This window comes from Mixophyes fleayi, chromosome 6, assembly GCF_038048845.1.
Source record: "Mixophyes fleayi isolate aMixFle1 chromosome 6, aMixFle1.hap1, whole genome shotgun sequence".
Lineage (NCBI taxonomy): Eukaryota > Metazoa > Chordata > Amphibia > Anura > Limnodynastidae > Mixophyes > Mixophyes fleayi.
In genome coordinates this window covers 99,771,250-99,791,838 of record NC_134407.1, presented here as the reverse complement: position 1 = coordinate 99,791,838, position 20,589 = coordinate 99,771,250, and the positions used below count along the sequence as shown (strand labels likewise).

The 20,589-nt window shown below is 37.8% G+C and overlaps 1 protein-coding gene across 1 annotated transcript in view; it reads left to right on the top strand.

Annotated features, from left to right (window-relative positions):
* POLR3A (RNA polymerase III subunit A) overlaps nt 1-20,589 on the top strand; it is a 614,347-nt gene that overhangs the window by 101,418 nt on the left and 492,340 nt on the right. The window contains exons 28-31 of the mRNA XM_075217088.1: nt 1,449-1,613; nt 2,009-2,140; nt 2,251-2,383; nt 3,714-4,513. Coding sequence (XP_075073189.1) covers nt 1,449-1,613; nt 2,009-2,140; nt 2,251-2,383; nt 3,714-3,865 — 582 coding nt within the window. The 3' untranslated portion in view covers nt 3,866-4,513. The remainder of the gene's footprint in view (nt 1-1,448; nt 1,614-2,008; nt 2,141-2,250; nt 2,384-3,713; nt 4,514-20,589) is intronic.

Genomic DNA, 20,589 nt, shown 5'->3' with positions numbered 1-20,589 from the left:
AGGTCTTTTGAAGCAAGTGATGTTTATTTGCTCACCCTGGTTAATGGTACCAGTGAGCAGGTCAGATGAAACAAGAACAACGATTTTCAATACAAAACAGTGCTTTTTTTATACAGTTTTGGCACAACCTCACAGGGTACGCTAGCTCCCTGAGGTCTGAGCTATTTTTAGAATCAGGATGCAATGTGTTTACCCAAACATGGATTTACATGCCATACAAAGCTAACAATATTTACAAATATCTGTGATATCCTAAAACTTGCTGTGATTTCCTGCATCTTGTTTTAGACACAGGAAATCTAACAAGTCTAAAAATTAAAGCTTCCTGTGCCTTCAGGTGCTGGACCCTCACACATCAAAATGTCTAATTAACATGGGTCCTTTCTTCAGACAGTTGCAGAATACACATTCCCAAACAAAAGTCATTTCCCTACCAAAATACACAAACGACTTCCTCAACAAAGGCTTATGCATCAGGTATATGCCTCAGAAATAATGCACTTTCTCTAGCAAATTTAAAACAAAAATCAAATTTCTTCCCCTTGTCTCAGAAATAATGATATTTCCTTTACATAAATGCACACAATATCAAAAATAAGTACATTTGCAATTATATAAATAAGCGCCCTGCGCTATTTCCTTTAAATAAATTTATACCATAAGTTATTTATAAGTGATCCAGTCACACCCCCCTCCCCTCCTTGTCCATGCGGACAACTAGTGTGCCATGACCCCACAATGTGGTTCCTGGTTCCACAGTCACTTAGGGTTACCGGAGGTGAACCCGGAGGATCTAGCTCTTCCTGCCGAGACAGTCTATCCGCATTGCTGTGAGCCTTTCCTTGCTTGTGAATTATGTGAAAATCAGAATTTATTTATAAGTGATCCATTCACAGTCTCCAGCGGAATCTGGGGTTCCAAATAAATGTTCAAGCTTAAACTAAAGTGGTGCTAAAAGGAGGGAAATCCAATAAAGACTCAGTCAGTCAGTGCCACACTCGTGACATACCTCAAACATTGGGTTAAAAAGGAGCTCCTTTGCGATAGCAGAATCCAATAAAATCACGTGTTGGGTTGGAAGGAAATGTTCTAGAAAGGATGTTAGAGAAAACTGGATTTTTGTACTTGAGTTTAAACGTTGCAGGACATTGCACACTAACTTTTTTTGCTCTTGTTCGCCTATAAAAAATTTGTATTTGGGGTATGTTGTTTCTCGGGCATGGTTAGAAAAAGAACTAACTGCTTTTTAACTGCCTGAAAATATGGGATATAACAGTTACCTCTCTTAGACAAGGCAAATTGATTTTAGTTCTATACCTGCTTTAATTTATTACATAGAATTTGCAATACTTTGCTTCTAAGGCCCTGTGTAATCAAACACTTTTTTTTTATGTACATGTGATGGAGTTCAAGTAAATTGTTTGGTTTCACATCTTTTGTCTCTTCAGGTGGTGGTACAGGGCATTCCCGAGGTAGCACGAGCTGTGATACACATTGATGAACAGAGCGGCAAAGAGAAATACAAACTCTTGGTAGAAGGGGATAACCTTCGTTCTGTCATGGCTACACATGGCGTTAAGGGCTCTCATTCCACTTCTAACAATACCTACGAGGTGAGGTTCTCTGTTGAATTTTTCTATTCCCATCCACAGTGGTCCCTAGAGGAGATCTTTATAATACATTCAACTCTTTTCTTACTCAATGGATTTGTGAAAGCAATCAAGTTGGGAGAATGTATCCTGATTATTCTTAGTCTTAACTAGATATAGCATATACAAATAAATGTAACACTCTTGTGGTCTGAAAACAATTGTGAATTGAACCTGTTGAACATCCCCTGATCCAGCTTGTTTATGTTGAAATATGCATAAACTATTTAATTTCCACCTGATGTATATCATTGGGATAATTTGAAGAAATCTCCTGTATAAAGCTGTTACACATTCATTCAACCAAACATGTCTGATAACGTACCGTTTGCAAATTGTATATAAATTTATGTGATCAGGTTGAAAAGACCCTTGGTATTGAAGCAGCCCGCTCCACCATTATAAACGAGATCCAGTACACAATGGTGAATCATGGGATGAGTATCGACCGGCGCCATGTAATGCTACTGGCAGATCTCATGACATATAAGGTGAGGTCTAGTCAAGCAGTCTCTTTTGATATTTTTTTTGAAAAAAAATAAAAAAATGTTTCTGTTAGTTTGTAAGTATATGTAACAGTTCTATTGAATTTTTTTCACAGGGAGAGGTACTTGGTATCACACGTTTTGGCCTGGCAAAAATGAAGGAAAGTGTCCTGATGTTAGCTTCCTTTGAGAAGACTGCTGACCACCTTTTTGATGCAGCCTATTTTGGCCAAAAAGATTCAGTCTGTGGTGAGTTAAAGTAGTGTTAAAATAACACTAATTATAATATAAAAATAATCTTTACTAATGTTATCACAAAAATATGTCATAATCATCATCTATTTATATAGCGCCACTAATTCCGCAGTGCTGTACAGAGAACTCACGCACATCAGTCCCTGCCCCATTGGAGCTTACAGTCTAAATTCCCTAACAAACACACACAGATGGACCGAGAGACTAAGGTCAATTTGATAGCAGCCAATTACTAGTATGTTTTTGGAGTGTGGGAGGAAACCCATGCAAACATGGGGAGAACATACAAACTCCACACAGATAAGGCCATGGTCGGGAATTGAACTCTTGACCTCAGTTCTGAGAGGCAAAAGTTGCTAATACACAAATCGTTTTTGTTTAGTTGCTTTCCATATTTGATTTAAGATTGTGCCCGCTAAACGTAATCTTTAAACTTTGCAAAAAGAGTTTGTTCTTAATTCTTCTGTCCAACCACTGGCAAGAGATTTACACCATGTTGTTAGTGAATTACCACTTTGTGACAGCATAGTAAAACAAGATCTGCTGGAAACTTGTTGATCACTTTACTGTCTCAAACACAAAGTAAAGTGACCTTTGCCTTCTGCCTTTGTTATAAGTGCTATGTGTTGAATAGATGACCAGTATATGAACATGTTTCGTTGCTCGCATGGCCAATAAATACTGTCCAAAAGACACTTACATCATGACTTCTTAGCATTATCTCCAGAATGACACTGGGCCTTTATCATACAAGATCTTGATGACTATGAATATTACAATAATCTAATATTTTCTGTAATTGATGTCACATGCAAGAAAAACTGTTTAGGCACTTGAGTCTGGTTGCATATTATTTAATAAGTATTTCTAGCAGCTGCAGAATTATTGCTTTATACATATAAGGCAGTACTGTCCAAGTGTGTTCTGTACATGAACTGGATCACATGTGTGGTCACAGACTGAATACCGTTTAAAAAATAAATAAAAGTAACACACTCTTTTGAGGCTATCAAGGATGGTCTCTTCAGCCCTAATACCAAGGGCTATCAATATTTCTATACATTGTGATCATTCCATTTACTGCATTTGCATGCATATCCTTTTATTGTGTTATCCTTGGACTATGCATTGGTTCGTTTTTGTTTTCCTCTAAATTGATTGTTCTGAAGGCTGTTGACTTAGTAATGATTTATGAAGCTGAATTTGAACGTTTTCAACCCTTAAAAATAGTGTGACATTGTGCCATGTATAGAAGTAGTTCTTTTGCATCTGAAGTATTAACAAACTTAAAGCCTCTGTGCTCACACACTTTTTCTTTCTCTAGGTGTCTCAGAGTGCATTATCATGGGCATTCCTATGAACATTGGAACTGGGCTGTTTAAGCTCCTACACAGGGCAGATAAGGACCCTAATCCTCCTAAGAGACCCCTGATTTTTGACAACAAAGATTTTCACCTCCCTATTGCTAGCACGTAGCTAGCAGCACTCGAATAAAAAACTAATCCCTCCTAATAGTGCTATCCACTTTACACTTCCTCTTAAGTTATTTCTTTTCATGAGTGGACACGTAGACTGAGTTTCCTTTTAAAGTGTGCACTCATCGGAGAAACTGTTTTTGGCAGTAAAAAAAGGGGAGGATTGGTACTATATAAATGTAAATAAGTTGTGTTTTGAAAAATTTATAGCTACTTTTGTCTTTGTAAGAGATACGACAGATTATGCTACTCTGTTAACAATTAAAGATATAAAGCTACACACCTCAAAGCACTTGGAATCCTAAACACAGAGACTGTGTTGCAATTTGCATTAATCTCAGACCCACATTACTGTGTTAATAAAAACGCAGTATATAGATTTGTAGATTCAATTATCCAGCATTGAATTTCTTTTGGTTATAAACTGTTATACTTTGTTAAATTATTTATTATTTTCACTGACAGAATTGCAGTGCTGTAGGTAAATGCAATTGTGGGGTAGCAGAAAACCTAGACAATTCTGGGCTTCTCCCAAGCAGGAAGCTTTTGATTTTGCAGACTAATCTCATTTTAAGTTACTAGTCTACATATGCACACTTGTAGTTGGCAATATTTGTTGTCATATTTTCTGGTAATCCTTTCCAAGGCTGTCTTCCTTAAGTCAAGAAGAATAACACACCGGTGAGATGCTTTGGCTATATTTAAATATTCTATCCACACAGAAGACAAACTTTGTATTTCTCTACTCTGTTTTTGGAATCTATGCAGCCAGTGTAAAATAAGTCATTAGAACTGCTCCAGTGGAACACACGTGCTTGATCTATATGTAAATACAGCTTTGTTTTGCTTTAAATAAAGAAATACACTTTATTGTGTTTGCTTATCTTTATTTGACCTTACATAAGAGTTTAATCTTTTGCTTGTGGAGTTACAAGAGATAATGCAAGCAATTGTATACACTGTATCTCCCATCAATTCTTATCAGCGTTTTAAATTATTATAAACTGCTCACTAACTCACTAGCTGTATATAGTATAGTATATCTAATCAAATAATACATTATATTATCTAAGTACCAAACAGTATATGAAACTTCTTTAAATGCAAATAATATCTCCTAAAAGGGAATACCTATATTTCGGCATGATGCTTTTTCTTAGGTATCTGATTTCAATACGTCTCTGATAAAAAGGACACTCCATAGTCATATTTACATAGAACAGAGAAGAAAATGTGCAATAGTGTAATACTATAGAGATTTGGGCGATGTACAATCTGTTTACAAATGGCAAAAGTTGAAAGTTCACTCTATCCAATAAAATAAACAGTAGTCGCCAACTTGTTGCCCCCTGATGTCAGGCTACTCACAAGACAGAGGCAAAGTATGAGCCTTGGACACAGATTTTTAGGCTTCTTCTGTTAGCATCAGTACCTCGTAGTCATAACATTGGATGAGGTCTCCAAAAGATCAACATATAAAAAACAAAAGTGGGGTATCTAGTGTAATACCGTTTAATATATGAAAGCGTATAAAATCACATAAAATGCACTCACATTTGCATAAATGATAAAAAAATATAAACAATTGTTGAAGTATATGCACTCCTACTGGAGATGATGCAGGTATGTAGCAGTATACAAGGCACCTTGACAAAGACTCAGTCGAAACATGTTAGAGCAGGAGAGCCGAACATCAATTTTATCTATTTTTCTGCAAGATACAAGCTACCTGTTTACCATCATAGATGTGGGGAACTTCCAGTGACTTGGATTTATCCTAGGGCCCATGTAAATATATCCTTGTATACTGCTACATACCCACATCATCTCCGGTAGGAGTGCATTTATACATACCCGCATCATCTCCAATAGGAGTGCATTTACACAAGGAGGTCTACCAGGACGGTGGGTTTTCATAGGTGTGGCATGTGTATGGCCTGCAGAATTTGTAGGTCGCCCACAACCAAGATACAATGTGAGTGTGGAAAAATATATGTAGGGAAGACCACACGCCCTTTAAGGATTAGGTTGAGGGAACATGTGTACAATATACTAGGGGACTGGAGACTCACTCCTTATCCAACCATTTTAAGATGGTACATTCATGTAAACCAGAATAAATTAAGTCTTTTTGAGGGATACAAACTTTTGAAGAATCCTTGGAGAATAGAGATATAGCCAGCATTCTGACATGGGTTGAGATGAAATAAATTTACGACTTGAAAGCGTGAACTCCAGAAGGGCTTACTACAGATTTTGCAATAAAATGGTTTCTGTAGAGCCCTTGTGGGATGATGGTCCTTGTTTTATCCTACTTGTAGGCAAATACATTGCTGATGCATACATCGTAAAATTTGTATAGATGTTTTATATTGGGAAGTTTAAACACTTTTATAATATATTTTAGTGTTTAATTCTTGCTTTCTGTTTATTCTTTGATATGTCGAGAATTATGTGGACCTCTTTGACCACCCACATTATCAACTCTTGCACATATTCATATCCTTCTATAGTACGGAATCGGTATGTTGGTGTTAGAGTCTTCTGGATTCCGTGCAAAAAGACTGTTTTGGGACAATAAAGTTTGTTTGCACCATGCCTTGACATTGGACAGAGACTTCGGTTACGGAAGCCGGAGTTTTGAATGAGAAAAGAGGGGTGGTGTGTTTTGTAATATCCATGATATGAAGGACTATATAAAGACGACATGTGGAGTGAAATGACAGACTTTATAAAGACCCTTGATTTAGGTTGAAACGTGTTGGGAGCAGAGACGTGAGCGATCAGACTGGACAGCAGTGGTGGATCAGAATTGAGGTTATCTCTGCTTGATTTTCTACATGCTGTTTTGCAAAGATAACAAATATTACAAATGAACAATGGGCGCTCTATAAAACCTATATATAGCTATTAGTATGTCATATATAACTATGGCCAGTTGCAGCTCTCCAATACAGGCTCTGGGACCTGGATATCAATGTAACATACATAAAACAAGGCAGGTTGAGAGCGCAAAAACTGTAAACCAATAGTAATATTGATATAGTAATTTATTGTGTATTAAAATACACACAAATATAAAATGAATAAAACATTAATCCGTATCAAATATAGCAACAAATTGACATCAACTGGAATCAGCATTCATAGCGTGTCAAAACCCATATAGAGTATTCATGATTGGATTCACAGCAGGTGAAGTGATTGATAGACTTGTTAATGCACATGCAGATATACACCCTTAAGAAGGCAAAGCTACAAATGCAGAGTATTGATCCAGATATATAGAGCTTAGTCCCGGAAGGTATTTGTATGTAAACACCAAAGCAGGAGGAATAAATCCTCAATATGCAGTAACTGAAATCCAGCAGTTTGTTAAAGTATCACATATATACCACGGATTGTATATATAAGCACAGCTTGTACACACCTCCTTTGTATTATACAGATGTAGTCTCTCTATGAGAGAGGAGGAATAGAAAGTCTTAAGTACTTATTGTGTTATCAGATGGACGGATCACTCAAAGGTATATCTCCTGGTAATAGTTGGATAAAGGTGTTAGTCCTTCCAGGTCACAAAAAGAGCTCCTTCACCTCAGGGTAAATTAATCGCTCTGTTATATCAATCGCCGGCTGGAAGCCAATAAATGCCTGACGCGTTTCTTGGCATACTGGCCGTTTCATCAGAGGTAATGTTATCCGGACAAACCGGCTCTCTACAAATCGTCCATGATTATGGTCACATGGGGACGGCTGACCAATCCCCTGTTGATGATCATGTGATACGGGTAGTCCAATAAACAGAGGTTCCCATTCATAAAATAGTAACAGCCTCGTACGTCACCAGTAAAACAGCTGTTTGTCTCATAATTACAGCTGAAAGTTCCGCTGATGTGGATCCGTTTAAAAGCATAATAGATTGTATTGGTGTAAATTATCACTTCACCTACAAATACTATAATAACGCTTAAATAATCCTTTCTATCGCTGCTAATACTAGGACTGTACAAAAGCAATAGATGTATATATATGGCTAAACTACCAATATATAAAAACATCAATATTAAAAGTCGTTGGCTCATAAATCTCAAAAGGAAAAACAGAGGTAATATAAACCATAACTTATAGGTTCACAACACAGAGTTAAATTTAAGTGTCATCTATTACAACAAATCAAGGTCAAAACTGACCGAGATAGTTAATGCATAATTCGTTACACTAGAATGAATAATTAGCAAATATTATTTAATTCTATTGTATCATTCAAACCTTGCGGTGTCAGTGTTTTAAGCTTAAAAATCCAATAGGTTTCATTTACTGTGTAAGAGGAAAGCTTATCTCCTCCTCAAGGTTTTAGGTACTTGCTCAATTGCCCTAAATGTCAGACCTGATAACCGGCCATCTTGACATTGTGCAACATGTTTAGAGAGACGATGTGTTTGTATATTTTTCAGTATGTTGCGTCTATGTTCTTGGAACCGTATACCAACAGATCTTATGGTGCGTCCCATGTACTGGATACCGCACCCACAATTAATCATATAGACCACAAAAGCAGACTGGCAGTCTAAGGATTTCTTAATGGGAAACTTCTCATTTGAAACAAAGGAGGAAAATTCTGAACATTGATGATCAACATAGGTGCAAGCACCACATTTTAATCTCCCGCACTTATAGAAGCCTTCTTTTCTATTTAACCATCTACCTGACTCTAAATATGATGTAGAGGGCAGACTCGAAGTGGGGATAGCAATTAGCCCCTAGCCTAAAGAGGCTAGGGGCTAATTGTTCCTTCAAATTTCTACATCTCCTAAAAATGGTAATTTTGTTCTTATTAATAGATGGACCAATATAGTCGTCTAGTTCCAATAATCCAGCATTCTTCCTCACTATGGACTTAATATCACCCGACAGGCTGTTGAAACGAGTTACAAAAACCATGGAGTTGTCTGTGGTTACATGTTTTTTAGAGGAAGCAAATAAGCTTGATCTATCAAGATTCTCAATATCCTCAAGAGCTCTATCCAGGATAGACCTTGGATAACCCTGTTCCACAAAGGAGCTATAAAGTTTAGCAGAGTGAATTTTAAAATCTTCACTCTCGGAACAGTTTCTCTTAATCCAGAGGAACTGTCCTTTCGGTATATTGACCCGCCAGGGTTTATAGTGACTACTCCCATAATGGAGGAAGTTAAACGTGTCCATTTTCTTGGAGAAATTCTCTGTTCTTATTTGTCCCTGGACTATTTTCAAAGTGATGTCCAGGAAGTTAATGGTCAATGGATGGCACATACTGGTGAACTTAATACCAAAATTATTCAAATTAAGATGAGCTTTTTGTGACCTGGAAGGACTAACACCTTTATCCAACTATTACCAGGAGATATATACCTTTGAGTGATCCGTCCATCTGATAACACGATAAGTACTTAAGACTTTCTATTCCTCCTCTCTCATAGAGAGACTACATCTGTATAATACAAAGGAGGTGTGTACAAGCTGTGCTTATATGTACAATCCGTGGTATATATGTGATACTTCAACAAACTGCTGGATTTCAGTTACTGCATATTGAGGATTTATTCCTCCTGCTTTGGTGTTTACATACAAACACCTTCCGGGACTAAGCTCTATATATCTGGATCAATACTCTGCATTTGTAGCTTTGCCTTCTTAAGGGTGTATATCTGCATGTGCATTAACAAGTCTATCAATCACTTCACCTGCTGTGAATCCAATCATGAATACTCTATATGGGTTTTGACTCACTATGAATGCTGATTCCAGTTGATGTCAATTTGTTGCTATATTTGATACGGATTAATATTTGTTTTGCAAAGACTTCGGGTACGGGCTTAAACGTATGTAAATATGTAAATTGGATTTTTAAAGGTTGAGTGTTTTTTTGTTTTTAAGATGTTAAGTTAGAATTTTAAAAGTTAATGCTCTTTCATCTCTCTATTGCAAGGCATAAATACATGGATTGGAGATTCTGGCTTAATACTCCGTGAGAGAACGGATCCACAATTGGAGTTAAGAAGGCGCTTTGCCCTCTGTTTGGCTGTACGCATACACCCTGAGGGGGGTTGAGAATAAAAGGAATACTTTGTTTATTTCCGTTCACATTATAGTCCACGGGTAAAAGCGGAAGACATGTGGTGGTGGACTTTCTGTGATTATTGATAGCATGACATATTGCACTATGGTTGTTATGGGTTTTTTTTTTACATGTGAGTCCTATTAGGGCACTTTGATTCACCTTTTTTAGGGAAAAAACTCTTTTTTTGACACATGGTATGTTGGATATTAAGAGGATATTCAGTATACATACATAGCTACACACCCAAGTGCGGCACCAGACTGAATTGGGTTTTTTTCATGTATAGGAAAATAGGAGTTTGATACATGGGGTTAAGAGCAACTTTTTACAAATTGGTGATGCCACATATTAATGGGGAGAAATGTGCTTAATTGGTCTATGTTATGCAGTCAGGGTTTTTCTTATTTTTTACCTTCAATAGTATTTTTATTAATTTTTCAGAAATTATGGGGTACAGAATGTAAAAAGGGATGGGGGGGTAATGAAAGGACACAAAAATAAAAAGGGGAAGGATTGAAGGGGTACATAGTGGGGAGGAACACTTTAAACAATTCTGCTGTTAAACCATATTGAACACATGAGGGGGGAACCCAATAGGTTCCCTTCCAATTTGTGAAAGTTACACTGGTCAAATGGTCACCAGGGAACTACTAATAGGAACATTGGGGAACTTCGCTAAGTGTAGGAGATGCAGGTAGTAAATCAGAGTCTATTCGATCTGGACGAGCTCCCTCTCCATCCGTATCATACACATGCCAGCTGAACCACTTAATTATCAGGGACGAGGTGGCAGTGGAGTAGGGCATCCCCTCTGTCATTTCAAAGCTGAATTGCACCTTGGCCACTACTTTCGATATCAAGGGTATCTGTGGTGACTTCCAACCCTGAGCTAAAGAATATGACTAAAGACATATTTAGCATGTGATGGAAACTGGAAAGGGGGGGGGTAATGCTGCAGTAACGCAACCTCTGGGGTAGCAGAGAGATTTTGTCTAGTAACCTTATTGGCTAACTGGAAGATTTGTACCCAGAACGACTGTATATGGGGACAGTTCCAGAATATATGTATCAAATCCCCCGGAATATTGCATTGCCGCCAGCAAAGTTTCGACTGGGAAGGCAACATTTTGTGAAGTCTAATTGGGGTAAGATACAATCTATTAATTAATTTTATCATCATTTCTGTGTGATTTATACATTTGGACATTCGGAACTAGTTTGTGAAAATGGCTTCCCATTCTTCACTTTCCAACTCTAGTTGAAGGTCAGATTCCCACTGCAATTGTATTTTGGTTTTATTTTTTGATGTAGAGGGGAGGGTATAGTGGTACCAGAAGGTAATGCTGGCTCTATTATCTCCTTTTGTTAATTTAGTGAACAGCAAGGGCGGTGTTGTTGTAATAGGTAGACCTAGTCTGGGAAGGGAATTAAACCAGTGTCTGAACTGCAGGTATTTATAAAATTCCTGGGAAGGGAGGTGAAATCTTTCCTTTGTGTAAAAGATAGTAAACTCTGATCATCTAGTAATTCAGAGAATGAGGTTATTCTGTTTTGATACCCATAGGCTGAGATTTAAATTGGGAATTAATTTAGCCACTGCAGCTAAAGAGATATTTTTTGTCGGGACCATAGTCATAGAATTGGCCTTTAACACTTTGTCCCACACCACCAGGGAGTCCCTAGTTGTCTTTGGTAATTGGGCATATACAGGGCGCCAATTTTTTGAAACCCAGATCAAATCAGCCAATGGAAAATGCGGGTTAAGAGCTTTCTCCAGGTCTACCCATGGTTTTTGGTGCATCGGAAGGGACTCTGGGTTTTTTTTTTTTAATATGGAATCAGAATAAATGTTTGTATGAGCTGTGTAGTGTTGTGATAATCAGGTAGAATAGACTAAGGACTTTAAGAAAACTTACCAAATTGCTAAGCCATCTTCTTAAAGTGTTTTTAGTGTATGCTTGAAGGTTTAGAAGCAAGGGAAAAGTCTTGTTGTAAGAGGGAGGGATTTCCACATAATATGTGCAGCCTGAAAAAAATGCATGTTGGTGCAATTTTGTTATTGTCTTAGTATGATAGTGGAAGTATTTTTTATTTGACTTTCTAAAATATAGACAACCAATGTGGGGAGTGTCAAAACAGAGCAACAGGAGAAAATTAGTCTAGGTGTAATATTCAATATGGGAGATTGAGTACCTGTATTAAAGTTTTCATAGCATTTTGTGCAAGATGTGTGCACATTCTGGAAATGTTCCTTAGATGCAGATAACCGTATTTAGTTACATCCTGGATATGGGAAACAAAGAACCGTTCTCAGTCAAGTGTGACGAAACAAGCTTGATAATCCCCTCAACCAGCCTGTCCCTCGTTTCTCACAAAATGTTTAGTTTCGCTACATGTACTTTTTATAGTCTTCTTTATGTTCCCCAGCTCACCTGTGTACAAATAGTGTCTAATTGCATGTGGATAAGGTAACATTGTAGCTCTTTGGAAATATGTATATTGTTGATATTGCAGTGAAGCTGTTATTCATTGTTCTTAAAGTGAAATCATATGGGTTATGAGTAAGGATCAAGTTCCAGGATACATGTGAGGGGCTGACTGCTATCCTTTATCTGGAGGTGGAGAAAGCAATTAGTATCCACTGTCCTCCACAGGACTAGTCCAGACATTTTGTCTGCAACCCAGCAGGAGAGCTTCTGTGGAAGCACAGCTCATCTCCACTCCCTCTCCAAGCTCCTTGATCCAGCACCCACCAATGTTTAAGAGGGAGAGAGCCAGGAGTTTCCCCAGGGAGGGAAAGCACTGTGGAAATTTGACCCTGGATATTAGGAACCACTCCAGGGGGGGGGGGGTGTTCATTTTGTGGATTGATTCCTGGAAGGTGCAAGGTCTGGTGTTGAGTTACTGTTCTGTACCAGTGGACTATATCTGCAGATCCATGGGTCTTCAAGTCAGAACAGCCAAGTGACTGTAACTCCTTAAGCTAGTGGGGTAAGGGAAAGATGATGTGTAAACCTGCTTGGCATATTTTTACTGCGTGTATATAATCTAGTGATTGTTTTATTACAATAAATGTATTGTGTTACCTTCTAACTGCATTTGCCTGAGTAACTATAGGAACCTTAGAAGGTACTGGTTAGACTTCCCTGGCATAGTAAGACACCCTTGGGTGGCCAGCCAGTGTGAAGGGGTTAGAATTGGGCCAGAAAACCTGGTATCTTCACATCAAGGATAACACCTAGACAGGTTATTTTTTTTTGTCATATTGTCCACAGATAGAGATATCAGGTAGGAAGTTGATTGTTGGGGATATTATTAGCTCCATTCTTAAAAGATTGAATTTGAAATCGCAAGAATAACAGAGAGACCTTCAGTAATGCGGGCCAATACAGATGTTTGTCTGAGAAGAGAGTGGTCAACTGTTTCATATGCAGCAGAGAGGTCCAGGAGCATTGGCATTGAAAAATGGGCTTTAGATTTAGTAGTGATCAAATCATTGACCACCTTAGTCAGCACACTTTATGTGGATTGTTGGGAATGAAAGCCTTACTGAAAAGGGTCCAATAGGTTGTGTAAGGAAAGGAGGCATGTGAGACGAGTGTAGGTACGCCTCTCAAGCAGTTTCGAGTGGCATGATATTTGAGAGATCGGGTAATAAAGTTTGGGTTAGAATTTGTATTTTTCAGAATAGGAGTCATTACAGCATGCTTGAATAGTGATAAAATGGTACCAGTGGAGAGGGAGAGAGAGATTACTTAAGTCTGGGATAAGTCCAGGAGACAGCCATAAACTGATTTGTTAAGGGATAGGGTCAAGTGGACAGGTAGTAGAGTAGAAGGAGAGAGTAAATACTTCATTTTTATTTGTAATATCAAATGATATTTCCAAAAGTGCAGGAAAGAAATTGATACCTGAAGCACATATGGGACGGAACACTTTACGAAGAACTCCCCACAATCCCATCAATCTAACAGAATTCCTAAGCACCAGAAGAGAGTGAAACTACTACTGAGCAAGAAGTGAATGCCTGCACATTCTGTTTGCCAACATGTGCTCTTAGCGGCCCAGAACCAGTGTTTTTTCACTTCTCCCTTTCATCACCACTGTTCATGCCTCTAATATTAAACTAACTGCTCTTCTAAAAGCAAACAAGCACAATAAACATTCTGTTCAGAACATTGAACTTATTTGAGCAATACCCAAACCACCTGCCCACAAGTATAGCGGGCACATCTTGCTCTACCAGATTGAGTTTAAACATTCTCCTCTCTACCCTCCTCAGATTTTGAGGTATAAACAAATCTGCACTACAGCTGTAAACTACTATTGTTATATTACATTTGAGAGCTATTTAAATACCACAGCTATAAACACATTTCTAAAGCGTTAAACTATCTCAAAACACAAACTACTACGATAAACAAATCTCTTGAGCTATAATCATTACACCTCAACCCTACTAATATTCCTTTCATTATTTTACCATACCTATCCCTCACCTCTTCATCTAATACCTCCTTTCTCTCACCCCACCTAGGACTTGTATCATACACCTTTTTTTCCCGTCTACCCCCCACTCTTATTCTTACAACTTCTCTGAATTCTAATTATAGCTGCTGCATCCCTTTCCCACTCTTACCCTATTCCGTTGACCCCAATCCAAAACATTACCACTGCTCTACATCCCCATTCTTACTTGTCCTCTATTCTTTCAACATATCTCCAACCCTCTCTTATACCACACACTCTCTCCCACCTATCCCACCATTTTGGTGCTTCTTATCGCCCCTATGCAAGTTAGGTAACACAGAACACCACCCAACAAAGGAAAAAGTAAGAAAAGCTGAAATAGAAATGAGGGAACAGAAAATGTTAAGGAAAATGGGTACACACTACAAGGACAACTGAAATCCCATTCACCATACCCAAACCCATACTTATCACCAAAATGTCCACTCCAACTTGGCACATACACTGAAAAAAAATTAAGAAACCCAAGTACAGTACACATCTAAGGTCAGTCTCCCCCCTGCTTATTTTCTTTCCCACAGAGTGATCTACACACCAGAACAAGGCAGACACCATTGCCCCATGGAACCCTTCTCTGTGTCTGAGCTGGTTGTTACTTGGGGGAGAGGATACCATTTCATGTTGAGTCTTGTTCCTGAAGTAGGAAGCAAATTCCTGGGCCATGATGGCTGTCAGCAGGTATGTGTAGGAGGATTGAGGAGAGATTGAAATGTATTAAGGAGGTGTTTGAAGTTGAAAGCCTGAGCATAAATTGTTTTGCAGTGTTCCCAGCTCTTTACTTGGAGTGGTAGATAGCAGTATATTTGAGGAAGTTAGGAGAAGTATGAGATTTATGTGCATATTAACCGTCGATTCTAGAAAATCACATATATTTACCGACTTTCCAGGACAGTTTTTTGAAGGCAGCATGTTTCTTTACTGTGCTATGGATGAGATTTTGGGGTCCACGTTCTGAGTAAAGAGTAGCTGGGGCCACTTGATCAAAGGCCGTTGCGTGGGTTTAATTAAGATGTATTACTAATGCCAGGTCAGGACAGGCGAATGTAGAAATTAGGGAAAGACATTGTTGCAAAAAGGAGGAAATTTGTTGAAAATTTACTTTTCTGGTAGTATGATGAGGCTTGGCAGAGTTAGAATGCAAAGTAACTAATGTGGTTGAGGATAGCATGCAAGTGATCAGGTGATGGTCTGAAAGAGGAGTGTTAAAAGAAATCGGAAACTGAACAATGTCTGTAAAATCATAATAGGTAGAAGAGGGGGGCCAAGAGACAAAGTTGTAGTTTGGTTTGGAGGCAGAAAAAGAATGTGGATAATTATTAGGGATGTTGAAATCACCCATGATGATGTTGTGAATGTCAGAGCATATGAAATGAGGGAACCAGGCAGAGTTGTTCAAGGAATTGTTGTATTAAAGTAATTTCATTGTTTTCAAATAAGCATTGTCTATGCGATTTGTGTGGTTCCAAAGCACAAGCAATTTATTTAGGAAAAGCAAAAGTTTAGCAGTTCAATAAATAAGTACAGTACAGCCGATACACGATACATATTAAAGATGTTACATTAAAGCAGGAAAGTATAAAAACACCAAATACATCTTCCTTATAGTGTTCACCCTGATCCTGGCAATGTGAGAGCATGGCTGTATTCACTGGAGCAAAGAGAGGTAGAACAAAAGCCAGCATGCTTGTATATAGTGTAAAGATAACACTTAGGGCTAGATTTACTAAACTGCGGGTTTGGTTGCTATAGGCAACATCCCCACTTTTTCAAACCCGCAGCTTAGTAAATCTAGCCCTTAGTGAGGTCTTCATTGGTCCAGGGTCAATGATGATCCAGTTCCTTGCAAGTTATAGGTCAGTTCATTTGATCCTTACAAGGAGTGAGGGGAAACTTCCCCCACACCATTGTTCACATGTTTTGACTCTGAATGACCAGTTCAAACTGACCCAAACAAAAGTACTTTTGAGTATTAATCTCATATTGCTTGTATCTTGCGATCGCTACTCCGTCCACACCAGGTTAATACTGTTGAAGTAAGCTTTAATATGAGACCAAACTCTTTACCTTTTAAAACACCTGAACCATAAATAGCTTTACTACAGTATTATATATGCATAAATAAACAATCTAATACATTTTACTAATAAATGTGGATTGGAACCTTAATAAATATGAACTATATAAAAGTGAATGTGTAAATGTAAGTGTATGCGTGCATTATTTATCGTGCGATTGCGCCATGTAACGTGGCATACTGATCAAAATCGCATGGTAAAACAATATTAATAAATATACTTTCTTTCATCCAATTATACGAATTTGACAGTTAGTGCGATACATGGGAGCAATAGATCACAGCCACACTCAGAACCCGGATAGTATGTACTTCAACAGATGGGAAAATTATTGATGGAACAGTTGGTAGAACTATAAATGTGCAGTGAGGAAAAAAAGAGTATATGGTCAATGCATAGGAACTTTATTAAATAAAAAGTATATTTAACCCGTTCAGTATGAACCACTCCATCAAGTGAGAATGGTAGATCAGATAATCTGAAATCTTACTTATGCAAAAAATAAATACATGTTCCAATTTAAATATTAAATAAATATTGGCCCTTAAATCATTACATAGCAATAAATAGTTGGTTATTAAATCTGTTGAGAAGGATGGAGCAATTGTTCTTCAAAGCTATACTCCATATTGCAGATGAAGTCTGAGCGATTAAGTGGATTCAATATAGATTTTGAGATATTTGGATGCATTTAGAGGTGGAGGGAGAGATTAAGATCAATATCTGGAACCTACGGTCAAACTACCTTTCTATCAGCCCAAACCCTTACGATCTTGGAAGCAAAAAAGGGTGAGCCAAGTTAGTGCCCTGCCTGACTAGGACAGGGGAATACCTGGTACTGTAGGTGACCGGAGCAATAGGAGTCTATGGACCACCAATTAAGCCCTCCACTTACTGAATGTTTTTCTCAACCAAGGAGGCCAATGATACAGATAACATCTATCCCACTTTTTCCTTATTTACAAGGACTAGATATATGGAACATGCTTTATTACTAGATCTTAGTGGAAACATAAAATTTATGCAGAACTTAATTTGTGGTATTATTATTTTGATATTTTGTAATATTATTCTTTTGTCTTTATCATATATATATATATATATATATATATATATATATATATATATATATATATTTTCATATTCATGTTTGTTTTTAATTGATACAATTTGTTTGCAATCCCTTAAAATCTATATTGTACTATCAACTCTATGTATGACATAATTGTAATCCAAGGTGGAGTGTTTTATGTTTCCTCTATTATGTATGCAAAACATCTAAAATACCAATCCCTGGTTAGAACCATCCATTGCCAGTATTTAAGACACAAACGTTAGGCATTTGCAAGATATCCCTTGAAAAAGTCACAAGTGTGACGAAACCGGTCGGGGCACATTACAGTGCTAAACAGGAAGCAGGAAGTAGCGTGCGTTCCACAGTGGAACATATGCCATCACTACTTCGCAAAAGAAAGTTTCTTCTCCTTTTCTTCAACAAGCAGCGAAAACCAAGGCCCGCCTACCTCATCAGGATTTACCCTAAGGAAACACCAACCTTCGTTTCAGCCATACCGAAAGTACTGAGGGCGACAGTGAGCCCAGAATTTTCTTATGTTTCATATTGGTCGGAACTTTTCACTATCCAAAATTTGTGACATCATGAGCTATTCCAGTGTGTTTTAGACACACTATAAGGTCGGGAATTTTTATTTGAGAATTTTGAGAATGCGTAATAGACTTTTTTCAGGGCTTCAACTGCAATTTAATATCTAGGCATATTTCGACTTGTTTTTGTTTGCAATTATCCTGGGTTTGATTCTAAATCACAATTTGTGTTATTGTATGCATTTTTCATACTCTATTGTTATTCTTTATGTATTTTGTCAACATTATAGTGGATTAAAAGTACCATTTTATTCAAGATTGGTATACTTCATGCAATACAAATTGATCATTTCATGTTTCTGCTCATTAGCGCTGGTTCTTCAATATTTTCTATGTATGTTATGCAAGATTGGATCCCCTTGCAATTTAAAATCTAGCTGCTTAGACAGAACATAACAATTTATTTTTGGTTAGTGTGCAGTTCTATTGTTCTCCATATAGGAACAAATAAAAACAATACCTTATTGGCACTCAATAGGCTGTGATGCAAAGGACAGCTGCGAGGGTTCTGCAGTCCCCCTCAAAATAGGTGTAGCAAGAAACAAAGATTGCAGCAATGAACCTTGAATCACACGAATAATGAATATGTGTGCTGCGGATATAACATTAAAACTTATTTATTGAATATAAACTGTAAATAACAATTCGTGAAGCATGAGAAATCATTAAAAATGTACAAAAAATTCTAAACTCTGGAAATAAAAACATGCACTTGTATATCTAGTATGAGCCCATACGGTTATTTAAGAGAAATTTAACCATAGATGATCCAATGTTAATAGAGCCTATAGATAAAGAAATTCACATATATCATGTGTTGTTGCTGTTTGCCCATATGTTATATATCATAAAGTCCTGAAACAATCCGGAGCCAGCATGTATTGCATCCAAAGGAGACTGTTATTTGCCAGATCATAAACCGCCACACGTGAATCCTAGAGTATATATAATGTAATAATGTCCCCAGCCATGGTAGGCTAGTAAAAAGATGTTAAGCAGTGGATTTTTGGTAGGATGATGAGAAACACAGTCTGTCTAGTCGCACAGCTGCGTGTGCTTGCAAAAGTGTTACTCATGGATCACCGCAATCCTGGATCACTCTATGATACCGTCTCTTTCTCACATAGGCGGCGTGTTCTATAATCTTTCCACCATTAGATTTGAGGGGTACAGAGTCCATCAGCTAGCACAACTATGTGTGCAGCTAGGGTAATATGCTCTCAAACCATTGCGATCCTAAGCCACTCGAAGGCTCCACCTCTCTCTCATGTGATTGAATATTCTGCGATCTTGAAATAGATTGTGCACAATCACTTCTGTTCTCCGAATATGATGCCCCAGCTGCTTTGTGGCATAGATGATAAGGCAAGTAATGAATGACCAGCTGACGTGTTTCATCGCTATACAGTGATTTCCTTAGAGACAATTGGTCAACTACAATTACATCCTCTATATAGCCAGACTAGGGGCCTGATTCATCAAGGTACGCAAACTCATGTTTCATACTTTGAGTGACGCAAACCCTTATATTTGCATTGGAGTTTGAGATTGAGTTGACTTTGAGTGACGTATCTGTTCTGTTTGTGCTGCGTATGTGGTGTTTTACGTAGCTCAAGTTCCGTTTAGCAGATGCGTATGCGTTTGCGTACCTTGATGAATCAGGCCCTAGATTAGTATCATATGCACCTGTGTGCTTAAATCCTACATGACCGCAGCACACAAACTAATTTGCTTGTCTCAAATATCATTAATTCACATTGTTAGCATTCATTAGTCTAATATATCTAGAGATGCTCACTGACCCCCGTATTTTGGTTTTGGTTTTGGATCTGGATTACCTTCATGTTTTGGTTTTGCCAGGGTGCCAGACAACGCACTAAAAAGAGCTATTGAAATCCAAAGTAAAAAGCCAGTTAGGTGTATATTACACCCTACACTTATAGTGAAAGTTACAAAAAAGCAGCCTGCAAAGACTGTAGGATAAATGAAAATGACCAAAGCACCTTTTCTCTTTTGGTGTATATTACACCCTACACTTATTAGTGCAAATTCAGAAAAATACAGTTTAATCCCTGCTAGGCCCTCCTTAAACAAGCTATCAATGCCCTAAACGCATCTTGGACCAACAGTAATGTGAAGTGAATTCTACACTGTCAAGATGATGTCGTCATCATCTTCAGCATCACCCTAACCCTCATCAGTGTGTACATCATCATCACAGACTATTAATTCATCTCCGCTGAAATCCGCCATTAGAGAAGTGTCAGTACTTGGATGTATTTTCCGCTAAAGGCCTTCCTCATGGAAGATGTATTTCATTTTGATGAACATCATCTTTTCCACATTTTTAGGAAG